The sequence below is a fragment of the Phodopus roborovskii genome, unplaced genomic scaffold (assembly GCF_943737965.1).
Source record: "Phodopus roborovskii unplaced genomic scaffold, PHOROB, whole genome shotgun sequence".
NCBI lineage: Eukaryota > Metazoa > Chordata > Mammalia > Rodentia > Cricetidae > Phodopus > Phodopus roborovskii.
In genome coordinates, this window is record NW_026126484.1 from 361,491 (window position 1) to 381,275 (window position 19,785).

The window sequence follows — 19,785 nt, forward strand, 5'->3', positions numbered from 1 at the left end:
GATCAAACCCAGGGCTTTGTTTAAACAAGGGAAGCACTCTACAACTGAGATACATCTCCAGGCCCTTGGAATGTTTATGAAGAGATTTGTAACAAAAAGTTAATATAGACCTTTTCAATTTTGCTTAATAGAAATATTTTCCAGTTTGTCATTTGTTTTCTAGCCTTATTTCTAATGTGTTAAACACTTCAAATGTGTATTAATTTTGCTGTTGTCTGTATGTTCTAAATACTGAAGGACAAATAGAATAGATCACCTTAAGATAACTAAGATTGTCACCATCACATACATCATTGTCATCACCTCCCTCAACACTGGCAACTTGCCATGACAAAGGAGTTTGGGACCAAAAAGAGAATGGCTTATTTCCACAGCATCTGACACTATTGTCTGTGTTTTAGTGCCTCAGAAGAGTTGCCAGGTCAACAAATAAGGCTGACTTAGGGGAACTAAAAAGTGTGTCCCCACCTAATTCTAATTCTAGGACACAAAAATAATATGTCCAAGTGTCTGAGATGGCTTCTTGTAAACCAGCTTGCAGAAAATATTAAGTATTTAATTGAACTCAGGTTCCTCCCCACAAAAAAAAATGGTTGTTGAATACAAATTTAAGCATAACATGAAAGTGAGGCTAATGTGGAGACTTTAGCACTACTTACCTACCCTCTAGGAATCTCTGGAGAGATGGCTCAGAGGTTTACAGCACTGGCTGTTCTTCCAGAAGTCCCAAGTTCAATTCCTACATGGTGACTCACAACCGCCTGTAGTGAGATCTGGTGCCCTCTTCTGGCCTGCAGGCATTCATGCAAGACAAATACTGTATACTTAAGTAAAAAAAATTTTAAAAAAAGAAAAAACAAACTTTCTCCCAGACACTGAGGGTTGTATATGCCAGTAATCCGAGTACTTGGAAGACAGAGGCAGAAGATTCAAAGCTGACCTCAGCTATTTAGCATGTTTGAGGCCAACCTGAACTACATGAGACCTTGTCTCAAAAAAAAAAAAAAAAACAAAAACAAAAACCCACAGGAAACATACACAGAGAAAAGAAGCTGTGCAACAGTTATTCAATGTGGGCTCAGGCAATTAATTCACTACCATCTCTATCCTATCCCTATTTTCCATGATTCCTCTTTCATACATATTGGAGTTTCTAGTGGGAAGGATCTTTTAAAATTGAAAATATGCTACTAGGCCTCCAGTGATTAAGACCAAGGATGGGTTTCTTTCATGTTTTACTCTTATCGTTAATTGTAGAATATTATTTTAAGGTATATTACTTTTGTTCATGCTGTGGAACATTTGTTTAAAAGTGAAAAGATGTGCTGCATTTGTTTAACTCTGTGAAGCTATAATTCTTTATCTGTCTAAAACACCTGATAGCTTAATAAAGCACTGAATAGCCACTACCTAGGCAGGAGAAAAGACAGGCGGCTGGCAGACAGAGAGAATAAATAGGAAGAGAAATATGAGCAAGGTAGAACAAGAAAAGGATTAGGAACCACACTACCCAGCCACAGAGTAAGAGTGAATGTAAGATATACAGAAATAAGAAAAGGAAAAGGCCCAGAGACAAAGGGTATTTGGGATAATTTAAGAAAGCTGGCAAGAAAGAAGCCAAGGCTGTTTATAACTACGAATAAGCCTCTCTGTGATTTATTTGGGAGCTGGGTGGTGGGACCCCCAAAAAAGCAAAGAGCTAAAAGACCTAAAGAACAAAGAGTAAGAACAAAGAAAACAAAAACAAAAACAAACAAACAAACAAAAAAACTAACAATATTGCAATATTTTGGTATTCCAACAGGGAGCTAGAGTAAGAAAGGAAAAAAAAAACCAGCTATAATTAGTGTCATTGTTACAATTTTTATTGTTTATATAATGTTATACCCCACACTGTCATCCTTTCACAGAGAAAGAACTAGCTCAGTTCGAGTCAACCATATGTGCTCTCATTCGATCGTGATTGCCTGTGACCTCCTGCGCACCCAGTATGGGTACAGGTGACACTCATCTTTGTTGTTTCTGTCCTGTGCTCCTCACTTCATATCTGGCTGCCACTGTGGAAGCAGAAATAAGAAGAACAGCAAAATGAGTGTTGGGTACCCGTGTACCACCAAGGCCTTCTCCTGGTGTCTTGGGATTTGTGATTCTTGGTGTGATTGGGGAAAGGTTCCAGTGGTGGGAACTGAAAGTCACAAAGTGTTTTCTCCCAGCGTCTATGAGCCAGCTCCTTGCAGTGTTCCCAGGATAAATCAACAAATTCTAAAGTTTTCATGCTGAGTTCAACATTGTGCTTAGATTGCATGACAGTCACTGTTCAGGAAGGGAATGTGCGAGATAGAGATGCTCACTTATGGGTGCTAGAGAAAAGACAGCAGGTCAAAGCAAAGGGACGAGAAGGAATGAAAGGAAGAAACTAAAGAAAGAACAGAGAGTAGCCCCTACCCCAGGCACAAAAGTAGATACTTCTCTGACAAAGGAAGCGGATCTATTCATTGGGTAAAACTTTAATCCAGGGAAGACAGGGCTGATTATCAATAAGCTGGGGAAACTGCATGAGGAAAAGTAATCATATGAAATCCAAATTAGGAGTGTAGATCTTTTGAAGGACTTCAGCAGAGTTATGTGAACAAAGTGAACTCTAGAGTCTATCTCCTTCGCTGTGACAGTCGGGAAGGCTTAAGATGGTAAAAGCTGAGGTGGAAAATACAGGACTCACTCTAGCAGGGAAAGGCTTTGAGTGCTGGGACATTCCATTCTACCAGCCTCTGTCACATAGTGACACAACAGTTCTCCACAGGACTGCCATTGTGAATGAGAAAAATGAGTGACAAAGAAACAAGGACAGAGACAATCAAGTCAATTCGGAAGAATGTGCACATCGTAGTAAACAATTGCGCCTCCCACCATTGGATGTGGTGTTGTGTAAGAGGTGAGTTCTCCCTTTGGGAGCTCAGCTTTATCTCTGAAATAAGGAAGGTGATAGTTCAGTGAACCTCAGTTTACTCCATGAACACATGCTTTAAAAAAAGAAGAAGGAAGAGTAAGGGTGGTAATGAGAGCAGCTGGAAACAGGTAAACGTGGGCCTCATTGGCCAGACAGCCTAGGCCACTTGGCACGTTCCAGAGCAGTGAAAGACCCTCTCACAAAAAACATAGGACTAACTGAGGAGTGCCACTCAAGGTTGTCTTCTGGACTCCACCCACACATGTATACATACATTTACACATGGGTACACCTGCATGAACATGCACATGCGTACACATAAAAATAAATATATGGAGACAATGATTTGTGTTAGGAAAAAAAAATTCAGTTGGGTTAAGTAAAACAACATGGGTGACATTTTATCACCTGACACATACCGCTGAAAAGATTGTGACAGTGACTGCTATGAAGTCTTTTAGAGAGATATCGAAGACGCACATCTCAGCCCATATGGCTACAAGCGCAGATTTAAAGTAAGGAGAAATCAGCTGGACAAGGGGCAGGCTCTGTATGATAGAGAAGACTCTGGGAAGCTCAAATGTGAGTTCTAGAAAGTGAAAGACAATCAAAACTAAAGAAAGAAAACAATGATGAGGCAAAAGGCAAGCAAAAGTGCCCTTTCCTGGTGTTTGGACCTGGAAGTCCTTCCAGACAGTGTAGTAGTCCCAACCCAGAAATAGAAGAGCTAATGATCCACCCCACCCTGGGTAATGGTGGGTGGTGCCCACAGCAATGTCCTCCAGTTCTGTGTCTATCTAAGCACAGGGGTGAAGGAAGCTGTGCTAGCCATATAAATAAGTCCTTATAAACCGTCCGGGCCACCCTCCCACTCCCCACCAGTTGCACTTTTCAATTTAACCTTACATTTGCTTGGTAAACACTGTAAAAAAAAAAAAAAAAAAAAAAAAAAGAGCAAATTCCAAACCCTTCTGTTATTTTGAGAAATAGCATTAAGCTCCCTCCCCATGCTTAGCTTGAACTAGCTATCAAACCCAGGCAACCCCAAAACTTAAAATCTTCCTACTTCAGCATCCCCGTGCCTGACCGGCAGGGTTTCTCTTCCAGCAGAAATTGAAATCCAGAAAACTGTACTCAGAATAAGGAAACAATGATTGATTTCTTAAAGTTGTGTGTGTACTGGTCTTTCCTAATCAAAAATCATAATAGCTGAACAGATAGGAGCTTTTCTGCTCTTGCTGAGGACCAAGTCCAGTTCCCAGCACCCACACCAGTCTTCTCACAAACAGCCTGTAATTCCATATCTGACATCTTATGGCCTCCACAGGAACCTGTCCTCACGTTCATAAGGCCATGTGCAAATACATACATAATTGAATTAATAAAAATACCCAGGCATGGTGCAGCATGCCTTTAATCCCAGAACTTCAGAGGCAGAGACCTCTATGAGTTGCAGGCTAATCAGGACTATACAGTAAGACCCTATCTATAAATAACTTTAACTATATTTTAAAAGTTCCAAATTAGCTGGGTGATGATGGCAGTGTCACACACCTTTAGTCCCAGCACTCAGGAGACAGAAGCAGGCAGATCTCTGTGAGTTGGAAGCCAGCCTGGTCTACATATTGAGAAGTGGCCCCATTGACAAATGGGCTTGGTCCTTTCATTATCAGTCACTAAGAAAATCTCTTAAGGATTACCTATAGCCCAATCTTATGGAAGCATGTTCTCAGTTGAGGTTTCCTCCTTTCAGATGACTCTAGCTTGTGTCAAGTTAACATAAAAATAGCCAGCACAAATACTCAGTGCCAGACATTGCTCTAGAAGCTGGGAAATTTAAGTGATCAAAATAAGCTCTACCCCCATCTCAAAATATGCCCTTCCCCATTTCAAAATATGCCCCCTACCAAATCCAACTCCCAAGGTACTTAATTTCTAGTGGCAAGAGTGGTAAAACGAAGCTAGTAAGCAAATGAACCAGAAAAGAACATTATGCCAGATCCCAAATGCTAGGATAGGAAACACAGTATCAGTGGGGTGTGTTGATGGCAAGATGTCAAACAAGACATCACTTCTTAGATGAGTTATTGTTATCAGGACACAGAAATCCTTCCATACAGAGTGGAGGTCCCAAAAAGAAACAGGCAGAACAGGTTTGAACCTCAGTCATTTGAATCCATAAAGGAGACAAAGAGAATCCCTGTATCTTTACCTATTGTACATGGCTACATGTAAATCTAATAAACATAACTTCCTGCATAACATCAAAAATAAGCACAGCTGGATACTCATTAACACAGTGTGACATTTTAAAGACCACAGAGACTGAGGAAAGGGGCTGAACTCCTTGCTTGACCTATGGAGAAGTATTGGGACATACCCAAGGGAGGATGAGAGATTAGAGTGAGGAAATGACCTAACCTAAGTTAGCCAACTGGGAGAAAGGAACCCTAAATTCACAGGTTGATAGGTTCAGGGACTGCATCTTTTGTCAGTTGTTGAGTTTTCCCAAGAAGTCATTTGAAGGAATGAGGGTCATCCTGGGGAATCTGGCCTTGAGCTTGTAGATAGTATGACATTGCTTGTTCATGTCCTTTTTAAGCAAGATGGTGCCTAGTCCATAAGCATGGACCTTCTATTTTTACAACCCATGTCTAGGCTGGCTGCTCACATACTTAACAATGTATTAGATAGTCTGAAACTATCTTTACCTAAACCAAGTTACATGTAGAATCATTTGATTTCTAAAATGCAAGATTTTGCAAAATGCCTTATAATAGCATTTAACTGGCTTATTATAGCATTTCTCTGTTCCTTAGTTTTACAATGGGGCCTTCTCTCTTCTTAGGATCCCAGAAAGGAAGATTCTGGTACTGCATTCTTTTACCATCAACTGACACTATCCTTATTACCTATATATAGGCTCCAAAGCTGAGCAAGAAGCTTCTCAGAATCTACTCTATTGGTAAGTACCACAGGCCTAGAGGTACAAGGAAGACTCTTTCTACTGTGACTCTCCTTTCAGGCCAAGATTCCCCATCTTCAAAGTTTCCATTGAGTACATGAATATTTTCCCCAGGGGCTGCATAAGCAAAGAAACCTCCCCACCATGCAAACATCTACTCTTTAAAATGAAAGCAAAAGACTAGCGACTGAATCCCTTGGCAAAGATTTGCTGAAACTTTATCAAGCAGTGTCCTCTGCTCATGACTCCACCATCCCTTGTGCTGTGGCCTACACCACCTCTTTTTCTGATTCCCATTGAGCTACATGGTTTGAGGCTATGCTGCTGAACTTAACTGAGAACATTGAGTGGTTATTTATAATGGGTTTTCTCTTTACAAACTGATTCCTCTCAGCATAGCCCCTTACTGACCAAAAGAGAAGTTATGTTTATTAATTGAGACTGCATTTCTTTCACTTTGAAGGGGTAGGATTGGCTGAGGAAAAGTATAATTTATGCAACAGTATATAAATGGTGTCTTTCCAAGTGTTCATTATACATGTTTCAACAATTATGAACATTTTCATCATGTCTTACTATCTAATGCATCAGTGAGTTGGAAAGTAGTCTAAAGACACCCAAGACATTGACAGCAGTCATGAGTATTTGCAAAAGCATTTTAACAGATATGGCTACAAAGAAACGTTACTAGTTCTTGACTGTGAAATTTTAAAGTGGCTTATAACACCATCATCTAATCCAGGTGTTCTCAATTTGTGGGTTGGGACCCCTTTGACAAATCTCTATCTCCAAAAATATTTACATCATGATTCATTACAGTGGCAAAATTACAGTTATGAAGTAGCAACAAAAATACTTTTATGATTGTGAGTCACCACAACATGAAGAACTGTATTAAAGAATGCAATAGGAAGGTTGAGAACCACTGTACCAGTCCTTTTAAAAAGGAATCTCAGATTACTTCATTTTTTTAAACAATGCTGTTTTCAGAGTGTAGATTTTCTCACATCCACTGGTTTTGAAGGCATGAAAGGGTCACAAAGAACTGCTAAGGGCACTGAGAGGCCACTGAAGATGCAGCCGTAGTTGCAATTGATTAAAAAGGTGAGGGAAGCTGCGGCTTGGCACCTTGTGGCAGGGCTAGTGTCCCAGCAGAGGTCACGGGGCCACTGGGAAGTTGCAGCCTTAGTTGCACTGGACCCAGCACCTTGATACCTGAAAACAGTGAGAATACTAGATAGAAGTATGTGTGCGGAGGTTACGATACAAGCTGTGTATAGTCGGGGCCTGCAGAAGTAGAGGTGCCAAAGCCTACCTTAGTGAACCCTAGATCAGACATTCGGGGCTCTGCTGCTTAACATCGGGCACTTTACCGTGAAATAAAACTTAGCAGCACCTATTTTAAAACTTTAGTCTCGGGTATCCCGTTCATGGTTAAAACAAGCATGGAGAATAGAGAAGTGCTGTTTGAGGGTACAGATCCAAGTATGTACTTAGCACAAACCAAGTGAGAGGACAAAGTAACGAGGTAAACAAGTCCCTCTGCCCCCCCCCCCTTTATCCCAACTGAAGTTGTCTGTATGCAGCAAACTTACTACCCTTGCATCCCAGTACCGAGCGAGATACCGAACCTGCAGGATTAAAATAGGCAGACTAGCACAGCTCTCCTTTCTGAAGAGTGGGTGGCTCTGAAAAGAGCCTTTGGGTAAAGAGTAAGGTCAGCGGCTCACTTGGAGCTGGTGTACTTGGTGACGGCCTTGGTGCCTTCGGACACGGCGTGCTTGGCCAGCTCCCCGGGCAGCAGCAGGCGCACGGCTGTCTGGATCTCCCGGGACGTGATGGTCGAGCGCTTGTTGTAATGCGCCAGGCGGGAAGCCTCGCCCGCGATGCGCTCGAAGATGTCGTTGACGAACGAGTTCATGATGCCCATGGCCTTGGAGGAGATGCCCGTGTCGGGGTGCACCTGCTTCAGCACCTTGTACACGTACACCGAGTAGCTCTCCTTGCGGCTGCGCTTGCGCTTCTTGCCGTCCTTCTTCTGCGCCTTGGTCACGGCCTTCTTGGAACCCTTCTTCGGGGCGGGCGCGGACTTCGCAGGATCAGGCATGGCGAAGACAAAAATGAAAGAGGAGACACAAAGTTAAGACTCAGAAAGTACTCACGGCACTGGCTGCTTTCAAAACAAACTTGTGACTATGCTTAGTGTGATTAGCAAACGTCATTCACTTAGTGTCCAATCAAAGAAAGGACTTTTCAAAACCACGGTGCCATTGGGTTAGATGAAACACCTGTATGTAGCCAATGAAATCGCTCCATTTTCGCGCCTTACGTTGACTATAAATAGTACCAGTGTGTGTCTTTTCCTGTTGATCACTGTTTGACAGCTAGATATCTGTCATGTCCGGACGCGGCAAGCAGGGTGGCAAGGCTCGCGCCAAGGCCAAGACCCGATCCTCCCGGGCCGGCCTGCAGTTCCCCGTGGGCCGTGTGCACCGCCTCCTCCGCAAGGGCAACTACTCGGAGCGGGTGGGCGCCGGCGCCCCGGTGTACCTGGCGGCCGTGCTGGAGTACCTGACTGCTGAGATCCTGGAGTTGGCCGGCAACGCTGCCCGAGACAACAAGAAGACGCGCATCATCCCGCGCCACCTGCAGCTGGCCATCCGCAACGACGAGGAGCTCAACAAACTGCTGGGCCGCGTGACGATCGCGCAGGGCGGTGTCCTGCCCAACATCCAGGCCGTGCTGCTGCCCAAGAAGACCGAGAGCCACCATAAGGCCAAGGGGAAATAATTTCTCTTGCTTAGTTTAACGCAAACCTAAGGCTCTTTTCAGAGCCATCTACGTTTTCTGAAAAAGAGTCTTAGCATGTCAATGGAGTGGTACAAAAGTAAATACCGTTGCTCCCCCTTGTCAAAATGAGGCAAAATAGCACAGGCTACACAATCCTTGCCACTGAATTGGGCCGTCTGTTCCTAGAGACTAAGTAACGCTGTGCTCGCGCATTTGGTGTCTGTATTCGGAAGAGTTAAGTGCGTGGTTATAACCACCTCGGCAAATTTGATCGTTTCTTTTTCCCCTAATGGTCTGTGAAGTCACCCACTCCCATGTAAAATTGTCCTTGACAAAGAGACATGTAGTCTTCAAGCAGTGGTGGCATCTGCATTTTTAATCCCAGCACAAAGGCTGGTGGATCTGACTTGAAGGCCAATCTGGTCTAGGGAGCGAGTTCCAGGACAGCCAAAAGAAACAGTGGGGGTAGGAAAAGCAGGTAAATACACTATAAAATCGAAAATCTGGTTTCCTTGAAACTCATAACTGGAATTCCTTCAGCATTTATAATGTATCGGAAATATATAATTGTGTTTCACTTCTTTGTTTAATTTCAAAAATTTGACTTAAAAAAAGTATTAAATCATGTGTTGTGCTGAAAGCCAATCCTGGGATTCGTGAAGCAGAGCTAGGGTTCCAGACCAACCTGGTTTACACAACAATTACCACATCAGACACTCTAAGGAAGCTGTGTCAAAATAACAGCCGTTTAAATAGTTCTCTTGTTAAAACATTTTATTGAATTTATAGCTATGCGGAAGAATTCGTGATTTTTCTCATTATTTTACTGTTTCATTAAAAGCTGTCCCAAGTTAAACATCGTTCTATACAAAGCGCTAAAAGGAATAACGTAAATGAGAGACACGAGACACGGAATTTTGCTTGCTTTCCACACACATCTTATATTGCTAAATCTTTCTTGTATAAAGAAGAAGGGGCAGAAATCCCATTAAAGGGTCGGGCACAGGTTTTCTTAAATGAGGTAAATGAGGTAAATGAGGTAAAATAGAATTTAAAAATTCTCCAGCGCTGCTGAAGGCTCCTCCTCCAGATGCAGGCACTTCCGCCTGGCGCTTGCTGTTTTCACTCCGGTCCGCACCTTCTCTATAAGACAGACCTGCGTTCCACAAGCTACCAGTTTACACTTCAGCTGTTAACTTGCTTTTGTTGCTATGTCTGGCCGTGGCAAGGGAGGCAAAGGCCTTGGCAAAGGAGGTGCCAAGCGCCACCGCAAAGTCCTCCGCGACAACATCCAGGGCATCACCAAGCCCGCCATTCGCCGCCTGGCTCGCCGTGGCGGAGTCAAGCGCATCTCCGGCCTCATCTACGAGGAGACCCGCGGGGTGCTGAAGGTGTTCCTAGAGAACGTGATCCGCGATGCGGTCACCTACACGGAGCACGCCAAGCGCAAGACCGTCACTGCCATGGACGTGGTCTACGCGCTCAAGCGCCAGGGCCGCACGCTCTACGGCTTCGGCGGCTAAATTGCGCAGAGGTTTGAGTACATAAAAGGCCCTTTTTAGGGCCACCACACTTTCAACAAAGGAGCTAAGCCAATTTTTGGTTTTCAATGTTGGGAGATTCTTGTCCGTGTAACTTAAAAGGTTTTATGAGGATTAGACCCTTGGAATCCACCTTGGGAATTCCGACTCCTGTTTTAATCTTTGTCTTTGAGAAAAGGTTTCTCTGTACTTGATGCCTGTCCTGGAACTAACTCTAGACCAGGCTGGCTTCGAATTTACATGCTTGCCTTCCGACTGTGGGGTTAAAAGTGGGCCTCCAACGCCCGGCGGTAGACTTAAAAGTTAACTACCAGAATAGCAATGAATAAACCAGATTTTATAAGTAATGGTTAACTGAAGTTACTGGATTCTCCAAGTTATCAAGGTGATAGTTGTAGTGTGTTCAGGTTTATATTGAATCAACGCTTAACTTGAAATGGTAAAGGTACTAAAGCCATACCAAGTCACATGTATTGCTGTTATTTCACTCATTTTAGTTTGATTACTATTTCTCAGTTGCCCAGCAGGAGCAGGCCCTTTTTCCAGCCCAACCTAAAATTTGCAACCTTGCTTCAGCCTTCAGAGTAGATGGTGTTGCAAAACAAAAATTTCAACGGGATGATGGTGCATGCCTTTAATACCAGCAGGGTCAGTCGAAGCTCTGGAATTCAAGGCCAGCCCAAGCTACACAGAGAAACTCTTGTCTCAAAAGAAAAAGAAAAAAAAAGCTGGGTGACATAGAGACCTGGATTCTGGCATACCTATGTGTCATATTAACCTCTCTTAGATAACAATTAGTTAACAATAACAAAAAGCAAAGGGCTGGTAGTGGTAGTAGTCCCAGAATGGAGAATGTGGAGAAATTGGCAATTACTGAGCCACCTGAAATTGATGATTTTCAAAATCTTTCTGGTTATGAGTAGCCTACAGGAGAAAGACATTTTCTTTATTTGTTAAAGAACACATTTTAAATGCTCTTCACTGCCTCATTTTTCATGTTCAAACCCATCTCACTAACCAAACTCCCTCCCTTAGGAAAGTAGTTGGTGATTTCAGAAGGATCTTGAATCCTTCCCTAACATTTTAAGGTTATTTCTGTCCTTTGAATGTCAAAGGCATGTGTGGCTTTCTGTTGTTGATTTTGTTTTGTTTGCGAGAAGTCTCACTATATAGCCCTGGCTGTCCTGGAACTCTGTAGAACTAGCTGCTTCTCACCTCACAAAGATCCACCTGCCTCTGCCTCTGCCTCACCAAAAGCTGTGTCTTTTTAAACACAAACAATGTGGCATGTGACTGAGGAAGTGAATGTGTGTGCTTTTAGTTAGTTTTCACTTAATCACTTAATATTAATTAAGCTTAGCACAATTTAGGTACATAATCTAATCTGAATCTTCTTGGATGAGAACTCAAATCAAACTTTTATCTTTAATCCCAGCAGAGGCAAGCTGATCTCCATAACACCAAAGCCACCACAGGATACACAGTGAGACTTTGTGTCAAACAATACAAGATAATTGAAATACAGATGAAGAAATCTGATGGACTGTAAAAGTATAATACAGAGCTTGACAGTGGTGGCAAGCACCTGTAATCCCTCCAGGCCCACCCTATAACCTCATTATCTAAGAAAAGAGGAAGAGAAGGTGAGGGAAAGGGCTCACTTAGAAACCTGTAGAGTAATAAAATCCCAAATAGCTTTAAAAATCCTATAGGAGGCAAACCCCATTAGAGCAATTGAAACTTTCCATAGGATGGAGGCTGGAACAGTGACTAAACTGTCAGAATGTTACCTGAGGAAGCTAGAGCACAGCCACAATTGTCCTAAGGTGTATATAAACTGCTCACTACAAAATGAACTTAGAGATCCACCTGCCTTTGTTTCCTGAGTGCTGGGATTAAAGGCCTGCCCCATCACCACCCAGTTTACAAAATGAATTCTATTAAGGAACACTGGTGTAGCAAAAACGTGTTTTATCTAAAGTTAAGTGGAATATATGGCTGAAGAGGAAGGAAATATAAAATATAACATGTTATAAGAGAAAAAAGTATCATGGTTTAATAAGGATCAGGAAAAACAAACAGGCTGAATAGAAATAACTTACAACAGAGACAGATGACCACCAGCGGGTTCCTGGTCCCAAGGATGCCTCCAGATGCTCCTCTACCCCTGTGCTGCAAGTAAGAGTGCACTCTGGGGCCCCTTCCCCAGACCTAGTTCCCTCAGGTCACATCTGCCCCTGTCCCCACCCCCAATGGGTATGGTCAGTACCACACAAGTGAAGACAAAGTGAATAGCTCACTACAAGAAGGGTGTCCTGGAATCTTGTCCAGCCTGTCATAATTTTGTGAGGAATTAAGGTCTATGCATCAGTTTTGTTATTTATAAAAGAACATTGATCTTTCTTAACTGATTTACTCCAGCTGTTAATTCTGTTCTTTCCAGAGAAGCAAAATGAGATCCACACAAGAGAAAAGTAGCGACAATGAAAGATAAGGCCTAAGTTCTACCCAGGTTTTTTATTAAAACATACTTTCAGGATTTCAGGAAATAAATTTTGTGAAATCAAGATGATATATTTGTGAAAATTGGTTTACCAACCTAGACTGAACAACAGCAACATCCCATTAAGAATTCAGAAGCTAAAAGCTTAACCCAAGACTAATCAAATAAACCTGAAGGTGGACTTCATCATCCACCATTCTAAAAACAAAACAAAACAAAAAGTTCTTCCTATCAGATGATGGAGGACATGGCATAGATTTATAATACAAAACTCAAATGACTGAGGCAGTGCCCAGAGTTTAAATGGCCAGCCCAGCTTACATAGCAAAAACCTGTCTCAAAAAAAAAAAAAAAAAAAAAAAAAAAAAAAAAAAACCTGTATTGTGGAAAACTAAAATATTTATTGGAGAAACAAAATGTTTCCCTTAAGTTTCTCATTCTTTTCCATGATATTGAAATATGCAGTTGTACAGCATTGGTGTTCTGTCCCTTCAGCTACTTGAGATCTGCCTACGGGGTTATAAAGACTTTGCTATCATTAAAAGTGAAGGGGCAGGTCAACTAACAATTTGAGCAACCATGGAAAGGCTACCATAAATGCCCTTCCCTGACAGTGAGATCAACAACTAACTTATCCACCTCATGTAGTACCTGTTGGAAACAGAAGCAAACACCCATAACTAAACACTGAGTCGAACTAGAATCCAGCAGAGGGAGAGGACAAGACCAGGTTGCAGAAACACATAGAGACAGCTGACCTGAATGAGGAGGAGCTAATGGCCTCCCCCCCCCCCCCCCCACTGATAGTTGGGAAGCCAGCATGGGACTGACTCAGGCCCCCTGAAAATGGGTCTCACAGCTAGAAGGCCTGGGCAGTCTAAGGGACCTCAGACAGTGAAACCAGGATGCACAAAAGGACCTTGTGGACACATCCCCCATGGAGGGAAACTGCCTTAACCTAGAGACAGGAGAGAAGTCCTAGTCCCTACTTCAAATGACTTGACCGATATACATGACCCCACCTGAATAGCATTGCCCTACATGTGGAATTGGGGTGGGGGGATGGGAGGGGAGGGTGGTCAGGGTGCATGTGAAGGGGGAGAGAGGGTAAGAAGAAGAAGAGAGGGAGGGAGGGAGGGGAGGAGGGAAGGAGGAAGGAAGAGGGACTGGGATCTACATATAAAAGTAAAAAGATAACAAAAAGTGAAGGGGCAGATCAGAAAAATTTGTACTGGTTGGGGAAACAACAGAAAGCTCACATTACACCATTACCCTTGTGATAGATCCCTTCTCCAATTGCTTCTGCCCTTGATCTTTAATTGAACATCTTTTTCTTTATATCCTTTTGGATTATTTCTGGTGTATATGTGTGTGTGTGTGTGTGTGTGTGTGTGTGTATGCTTGTGTAAAGATTAAATGAAGTTCATATACTACAAGCATGTATATATATATATATATATATATATATATATATATATATAGATGGGTGCCTGGCATGTTGATAAGTACTCAATAAGTTTTTTGTTTTTTGTTTTTTGTTTTTTTTTTTTTTTAATGATTTGATAGGGGGATGGAGAGATAACTCAGCAGTTAGGAGCACTAACTGCTCTTCTGGAAGACCTGGATTCAAATTCTAGCACCCACATCAATCTCTACACTATAACTCTAAGATCTGACACTCTCACACAGATGTACTTGCAGCCAAACCACTAATGCATATGAAATAAAAGTCAATAAATTTTTTTAAAAATCATGTTTTTTTTTTAACCTAACAGGCAAATCTCTAGCAAAGACTTGGATGAATAGAAAAACATGTTCTACATGTTGGAATGTTCCAGTCTGACCCTGCTCACCTCTACACTTCCACCAGAAAGCAATTCATTCTGAATGCTCAGTAACTGTACTTGCAACGCTTAGGAAACCATGTGGCAAAAATGTATACATGTTCCCGTAGTTAAATCATTTGTGGTTGTTTTCTCGGAGACAGGGTTTTGCTGTCTGTCCTAAAATTAACTCTGTAGACCAGCCGGGCCTTTAACTCTACCTGCCTTGAGATCTACCTGCCTCTGCCTCCCCAATGCTGGGATTAAAGGTTTACAAAACCACCGCCCATGTTTAATCGTTTTTCTCTGGAACCTAGCTTGGATTTACCATGAGGCCCTCTCATATAGGACAACCTGGCTAGAATTTGTAACACAGCATCACAAGATCTTGGAAATTCTGAACCTATTTCCATTTACTAACAGATGTCCCACCCACTAGGGTCTATTCAGTGATGGGAATTAACCCCAGGTTTTTCTGAACACCAAACACTCCAACTGAATTTGCATTTTCAGTCCTGGTCTCTACTTTTAAATAACATATTGATCCAGGAAACAATATAGCTTAAAGTTCACTAACAACTCCTTTCATCCAAATCCCATACATTACTTTTAACTGAGTCTGGCTTCTCCGGGACACAAATCTGGGCCAACCTGATAAAGGTAATGCCAAGAACCGCCTATTTAGTCACTACACCTGTCACGGGACTACCATGTAAACCGCTTCCAGGGTCTTGCTCTGAAAACTTGTGGTTGCAACTCTAATACGGACAACTTAGTGGCTCTTAAAAGAGCCTTTGGTGCTAGATGTAACAGTGGCTTGGAAAGTTTACTTGGCGCTGGTGTACTTGGTGACGGCCTTGGTGCCCTCGGACACGGCGTGCTTGGCCAGCTCCCCGGGCAGCAGCAGGCGCACGGCCGTCTGGATCTCCCGGGACGTGATGGTCGAGCGCTTGTTGTAATGCGCCAGGCGGGAAGCCTCGCCCGCGATGCGCTCGAAGATGTCGTTGACGAACGAGTTCATGATGCCCATGGCCTTGGAGGAGATGCCCGTGTCGGGGTGCACCTGCTTCAGCACCTTGTACACGTACACCGAGTAGCTCTCCTTGCGGCTGCGCTTGCGCTTCTTGCCGTCCTTCTTCTGCGCCTTGGTCACAGCCTTCTTGGAGCCCTTCTTCGGGGCGGGCGCAGACTTGGCGGGCTCAGGCATAGTGGTGAAACAGGCGAACCAAACATTCACGGAAAACCAGACAAAGACTAGATTGTGTAAGCCTTATCTAGAGTTTCGTATGCAAATAGAGTAACGTGCTGTGTGTCTTGTTAGTGGACACTCAGAGAAAAGGCTGAGTCTGTTTTTACCCAATAAGAATGTAAAACTTCCCAACCCGCGTTTCTATTGGTTAAAACGAACTCGGAATGCTAACCAATGACGCATCTCCTTTTTCGCGCCTTGGCTTGACTATAAAAGCCGAGGAGGTTCGCCCTGTTTTCCATCATACCCTCCAGTTGTTTAAGGAGTCGTTATGTCTGGACGCGGCAAGCAAGGCGGAAAGGCTCGCGCCAAGGCCAAGACCCGATCCTCCCGGGCCGGTCTGCAGTTCCCCGTGGGCCGTGTGCACCGTCTCCTCCGCAAGGGCAACTACTCGGAGCGGGTGGGCGCCGGCGCCCCGGTGTATCTGGCAGCGGTGCTAGAGTACCTGACTGCCGAGATCCTGGAGCTGGCCGGCAACGCTGCCCGCGACAACAAGAAGACGCGCATCATCCCGCGCCACCTGCAGCTGGCCATCCGCAACGACGAGGAGCTCAACAAGCTGCTGGGCCGCGTGACGATCGCGCAGGGCGGCGTCCTGCCCAACATCCAGGCCGTGCTGCTGCCCAAGAAGACCGAGAGCCACCACAAGACCAAGTGAGCAGATTTATATAACTGTCCCCCAAAGGCTCTTTTCAGAGCCACTCACACAGTCCAGAAAGAAGCTGGTGCATTCTAAGCATAAAAGATTACTTTTGAAAATACGTGTTTAGCCGGTAAAAAAGTTTTAACAGGTATTTTAAGGTCTAATTCTCAGGTGATACAAGCCTTCAAATACGTTTAACGGTTGGGTTTTTTTCCTTTTTTTTTTTTTTTTTTGTTTTTTTTATTATGTAAGTCCGGAGGGAACTGACTAGATTTTGTAGGCCAAGTTGGTCTACTTTTACCTCCAGAGTGCTGAGATTGAAGGGTTGTGCAATTGCACCCTAGGCAATCTTACTTGGAAGGTCCACCATCCTGTCTAATTAACCTTCTGTAAATAGTATGATTCTTAGATTTTGCTTTCTCTGCAGAACATAATGATCTAAATGTCACGTTAGTTAAAAGTAGACTTTTTCCAAGCCCCACACTAGAGTTTAGAGTTTATAGTACGTTTTTGAGGATAGTTCTGGATAATGGGAGCCTAGGAAATTTTATCCCCACGGGAATTGTTCCAGCTGGGGAGACGAAGGTGAGAGGTATCAGGTGGTAGATTAGACCAGGAAGAAAAAGGAGAACAGCTAAATTAAAAGGTTTAAGGCGACTAGAATTTTAGTGGTATACAAAGATGATTTCACTGAAGGTGGTTTGGGTGGGGGGAGGGGTATTTCTGTTTTGTTTTCGTGTGTGTGTGTGTGTTTTGGTTTTGGTTGTTCCTGGAATTCACTCTGTAGAACAGGCTGGCCTGGAACTCAGAGATCCAGCCTGCCTCTGCTTCCCAAGTGCTGGGATTAAAGGCCTGCACCACCACTGCCCGACAAAGGTGTTATTTGATCAAAAACAAATTGAAAAAAAAAAAAAAAAAGTTTATGGCGTGGAGTGTACCAGATAGACTACACAAGGTTAGCTCTGCAACATCAAAGCTGTTTCCCAGTAGCAATTTTCACAAGTGTAAGGAATAAACTATGGTCTATTTCAGTGTGAGATGCACTTTAAAAGTTCTGAGTTATGCAGGAGCTGGCTGGCACAGTCTTTATCTCAGAATTTTGAGAGCTGGAAAGTTACAGGTGATCTGTTGCATTACTGAGCATAGAGAAGGAAAGGAGGTCTAAGTCCCAAATTATTAGGTGAAGCTCTGTGTCCTAAACCTTGTAGAGGGCAAGTCCTGAACAGGAGATTCTCCTGATGAAAGCAGCTGGTGAGGTGGCTCAGCGGCTAAGGACCTAATTCAATACCCAGCAATTACATGGTGGCTCACAATTCTGGCATGCAGGTGTACATTCAGACAGCATTCTTAAATTAAAAATGTGTGAGTTTTAGAAGAAAAAGCTGAAATTATTTAAAAAAAAAAAAAAAAAAAAAAAAAGTCTTAGGTGGTGGTGGCAGCAGCCGTTAGTCCTAGCACTTGGGAGGCAAAGCAAGTGGATCTCTGAGTTCAAGGCCAGTCTTGTCTGCAGAGTGAGTTCCAGGTTAGTCAAGGCTACACAGAGAACCAACTTTACCTTTTCTGTATGCAGAGTTGTCTATTAAAAATTGCTTCATTTTCACTAGTCTCTTGAATTTATTTTCTATTTTCCAACAGTATTCAGTCCCTCCCCAACTTTCTCTTTTGCGTGCACTTTTCTCTTAATTACCTGGTTTTATGACTATAAGCCCAAAAGGACCAGTTCATGGGTGTGGGTGTGTGTGTGTGTGTGTGTGTGTGTGTGTGTGTGTGTGTGGTGTGTAAAGTGGATGATGAAATTTTGATTAGTTCAGATTAAAAGCTTCCAGAGTCGGGTGAGTGATAAGCATAAAGAATCCATGTGCTCTTCAGTTTGCTCAAAAATATTGGTATGTTTAAATAATGAAGAAGATTCCAGGTTCAGTAGACTTGACCTGGAAGTCCACAGAGTTGCAAGTAGCTGCTGTGACCTTGGAATCACTGCTGAGAAGGGTTTCAGGGCTAGAGGGTCTTTTAATAATGACAGCCGCTTGAATCATGAGATGGAAAAGGAGATGAAACAGCAACCCATGAAACAAAGGAAATTCTGCACATTTATGGGCTTGAGGGAAGAGGGCTCTACCTTTAGAGAATGGTGTTTGAGTTTAACAGATCAGTGAAGGGCTCAGAATATAGGGCAGTAATTTACTAAGCCCTTCTGTGGGACATGTTATTTTATCAGCTTCAGAAAGGACATGAGATATGGCTGATCCTCCACAACGAATCTAACACTCATCTCCCATCAGAAGGTAAGGTAAAATGTGTTTAGATTAGATAGGACAAGTATGGAAATACATTGTCAGTTGGGAGGAGGGGAGCTGTTATCTTACAGGCAGTAGAGGCTCATAATGTGACTATTTGTGTCATTTGCCCCTGTTGGTATGTTACAGTTTTCTTTTTACTCTTCTAAGGGTTCACCTAGCAGGAGCAGGTACTAGAGCAGTCCCGAGTATTGAAGGCAAAAGAAAATCCTCTGGTGTTGTTTTTCTTCTCTTTGATGTAAAAAAGAACCTAAAGTACTTATAACACGGAAAATAAAAGGACCCAGAGGCAGATATTGGAGTTCAAACTGAGTATCAGAAAAGCAAAGTAGCTGGCCACTACCTCTTAACCATTATCTCAGACTGAATGGGCCGCTGCCTCTCAGTGTGGATGGAGAAATGAGTGCTCTCTATCTTTTATACCCCTCTAGTTCAGGGATTAAAGGCATGTGATCTGTTACTCTTTTAATCAATCTGATTCACTCTTGTGTAGATCTAGGTAGCCTTGGACTCAAAAAGATCTGTCTACCTCTTAATCCTGAGTCCTGGGATTAAAGGTATGTACCTGGCTTCTAAGGCTTGTGGCTGACTTTGCTTTTCTGAATCCTTAAATCAAGTCTTAATAAATCATAAATTATATATCACTACAATGAATACCATCAAAACTAATCAAGATTTAGTTTGAAAAGGAGAAATACCTTCATAAAGAGAAATGATAGCTCATTCACTAAAGTGGCAATCCTACAAATTATAAGGAAACCTCACAAAGGTCGAGGCAGGGTTCTGTTCTTGTCTTTGCAGTAAAATAGAAACACCCATTTTTGAGAAGTCAAAAGACCTTGGACATACAGATGCCTAAAGAAGAAAGGCTAGCTGCTCAGGAAAAATCACCAAGCAAAGAAAAATCTGACTTATGGTACCAATCTCCTCTGCAGGGTGAAAACTCACTACCTAAAAAACTCACAACTTCTTAGTAGAGTGGTAGTCCAGACTCACTTAAAAATCAAAGCTAGCTTTGAAATTGGAC

General features: G+C 42.9%; 5 protein-coding genes across 5 annotated transcripts; 3 read left to right on the forward strand and 2 right to left on the reverse strand.

The window, feature by feature from the left end:
• Positions 1 to 7,623: 7,623 nt before the first annotated feature.
• LOC127229566 (histone H2B type 1-H) lies at positions 7,624 to 8,019 on the reverse strand. Its single transcript, XM_051194647.1, has one exon. It carries the CDS (start codon positions 8,017 to 8,019, stop codon positions 7,639 to 7,641), a length of 381 nt encoding a protein of 126 aa, XP_051050604.1. The 3' UTR covers positions 7,624 to 7,638.
• A 290-nt stretch (positions 8,020 to 8,309) lies between these two features.
• Positions 8,310 to 8,753, forward strand: LOC127229557 (histone H2A type 1-B). Its single transcript, XM_051194638.1, has one exon. It carries the CDS (start codon positions 8,310 to 8,312, stop codon positions 8,700 to 8,702), a length of 393 nt encoding a protein of 130 aa, XP_051050595.1. The 3' UTR covers positions 8,703 to 8,753.
• Positions 8,754 to 9,910: 1,157 nt separating this feature from the next.
• On the forward strand, positions 9,911 to 10,235 carry LOC127229574 (histone H4). The gene has a single exon (XM_051194654.1). The coding sequence runs from the start codon at positions 9,914 to 9,916 to the stop codon at positions 10,223 to 10,225; it is 312 nt and encodes a 103-aa protein (XP_051050611.1). The 5' UTR covers positions 9,911 to 9,913; the 3' UTR covers positions 10,226 to 10,235.
• A 5,106-nt stretch (positions 10,236 to 15,341) lies between these two features.
• On the reverse strand, positions 15,342 to 15,776 carry LOC127229563 (histone H2B type 1-K). Its single transcript, XM_051194643.1, has one exon. It carries the CDS (start codon positions 15,774 to 15,776, stop codon positions 15,396 to 15,398), a length of 381 nt encoding a protein of 126 aa, XP_051050600.1. The 3' UTR covers positions 15,342 to 15,395.
• Positions 15,777 to 16,089: 313 nt separating this feature from the next.
• On the forward strand, positions 16,090 to 16,493 carry LOC127229558 (histone H2A type 1-H). Its single transcript, XM_051194639.1, has one exon. It carries the CDS (start codon positions 16,090 to 16,092, stop codon positions 16,474 to 16,476), a length of 387 nt encoding a protein of 128 aa, XP_051050596.1. The 3' UTR covers positions 16,477 to 16,493.
• Positions 16,494 to 19,785: the final 3,292 nt, after the last annotated feature.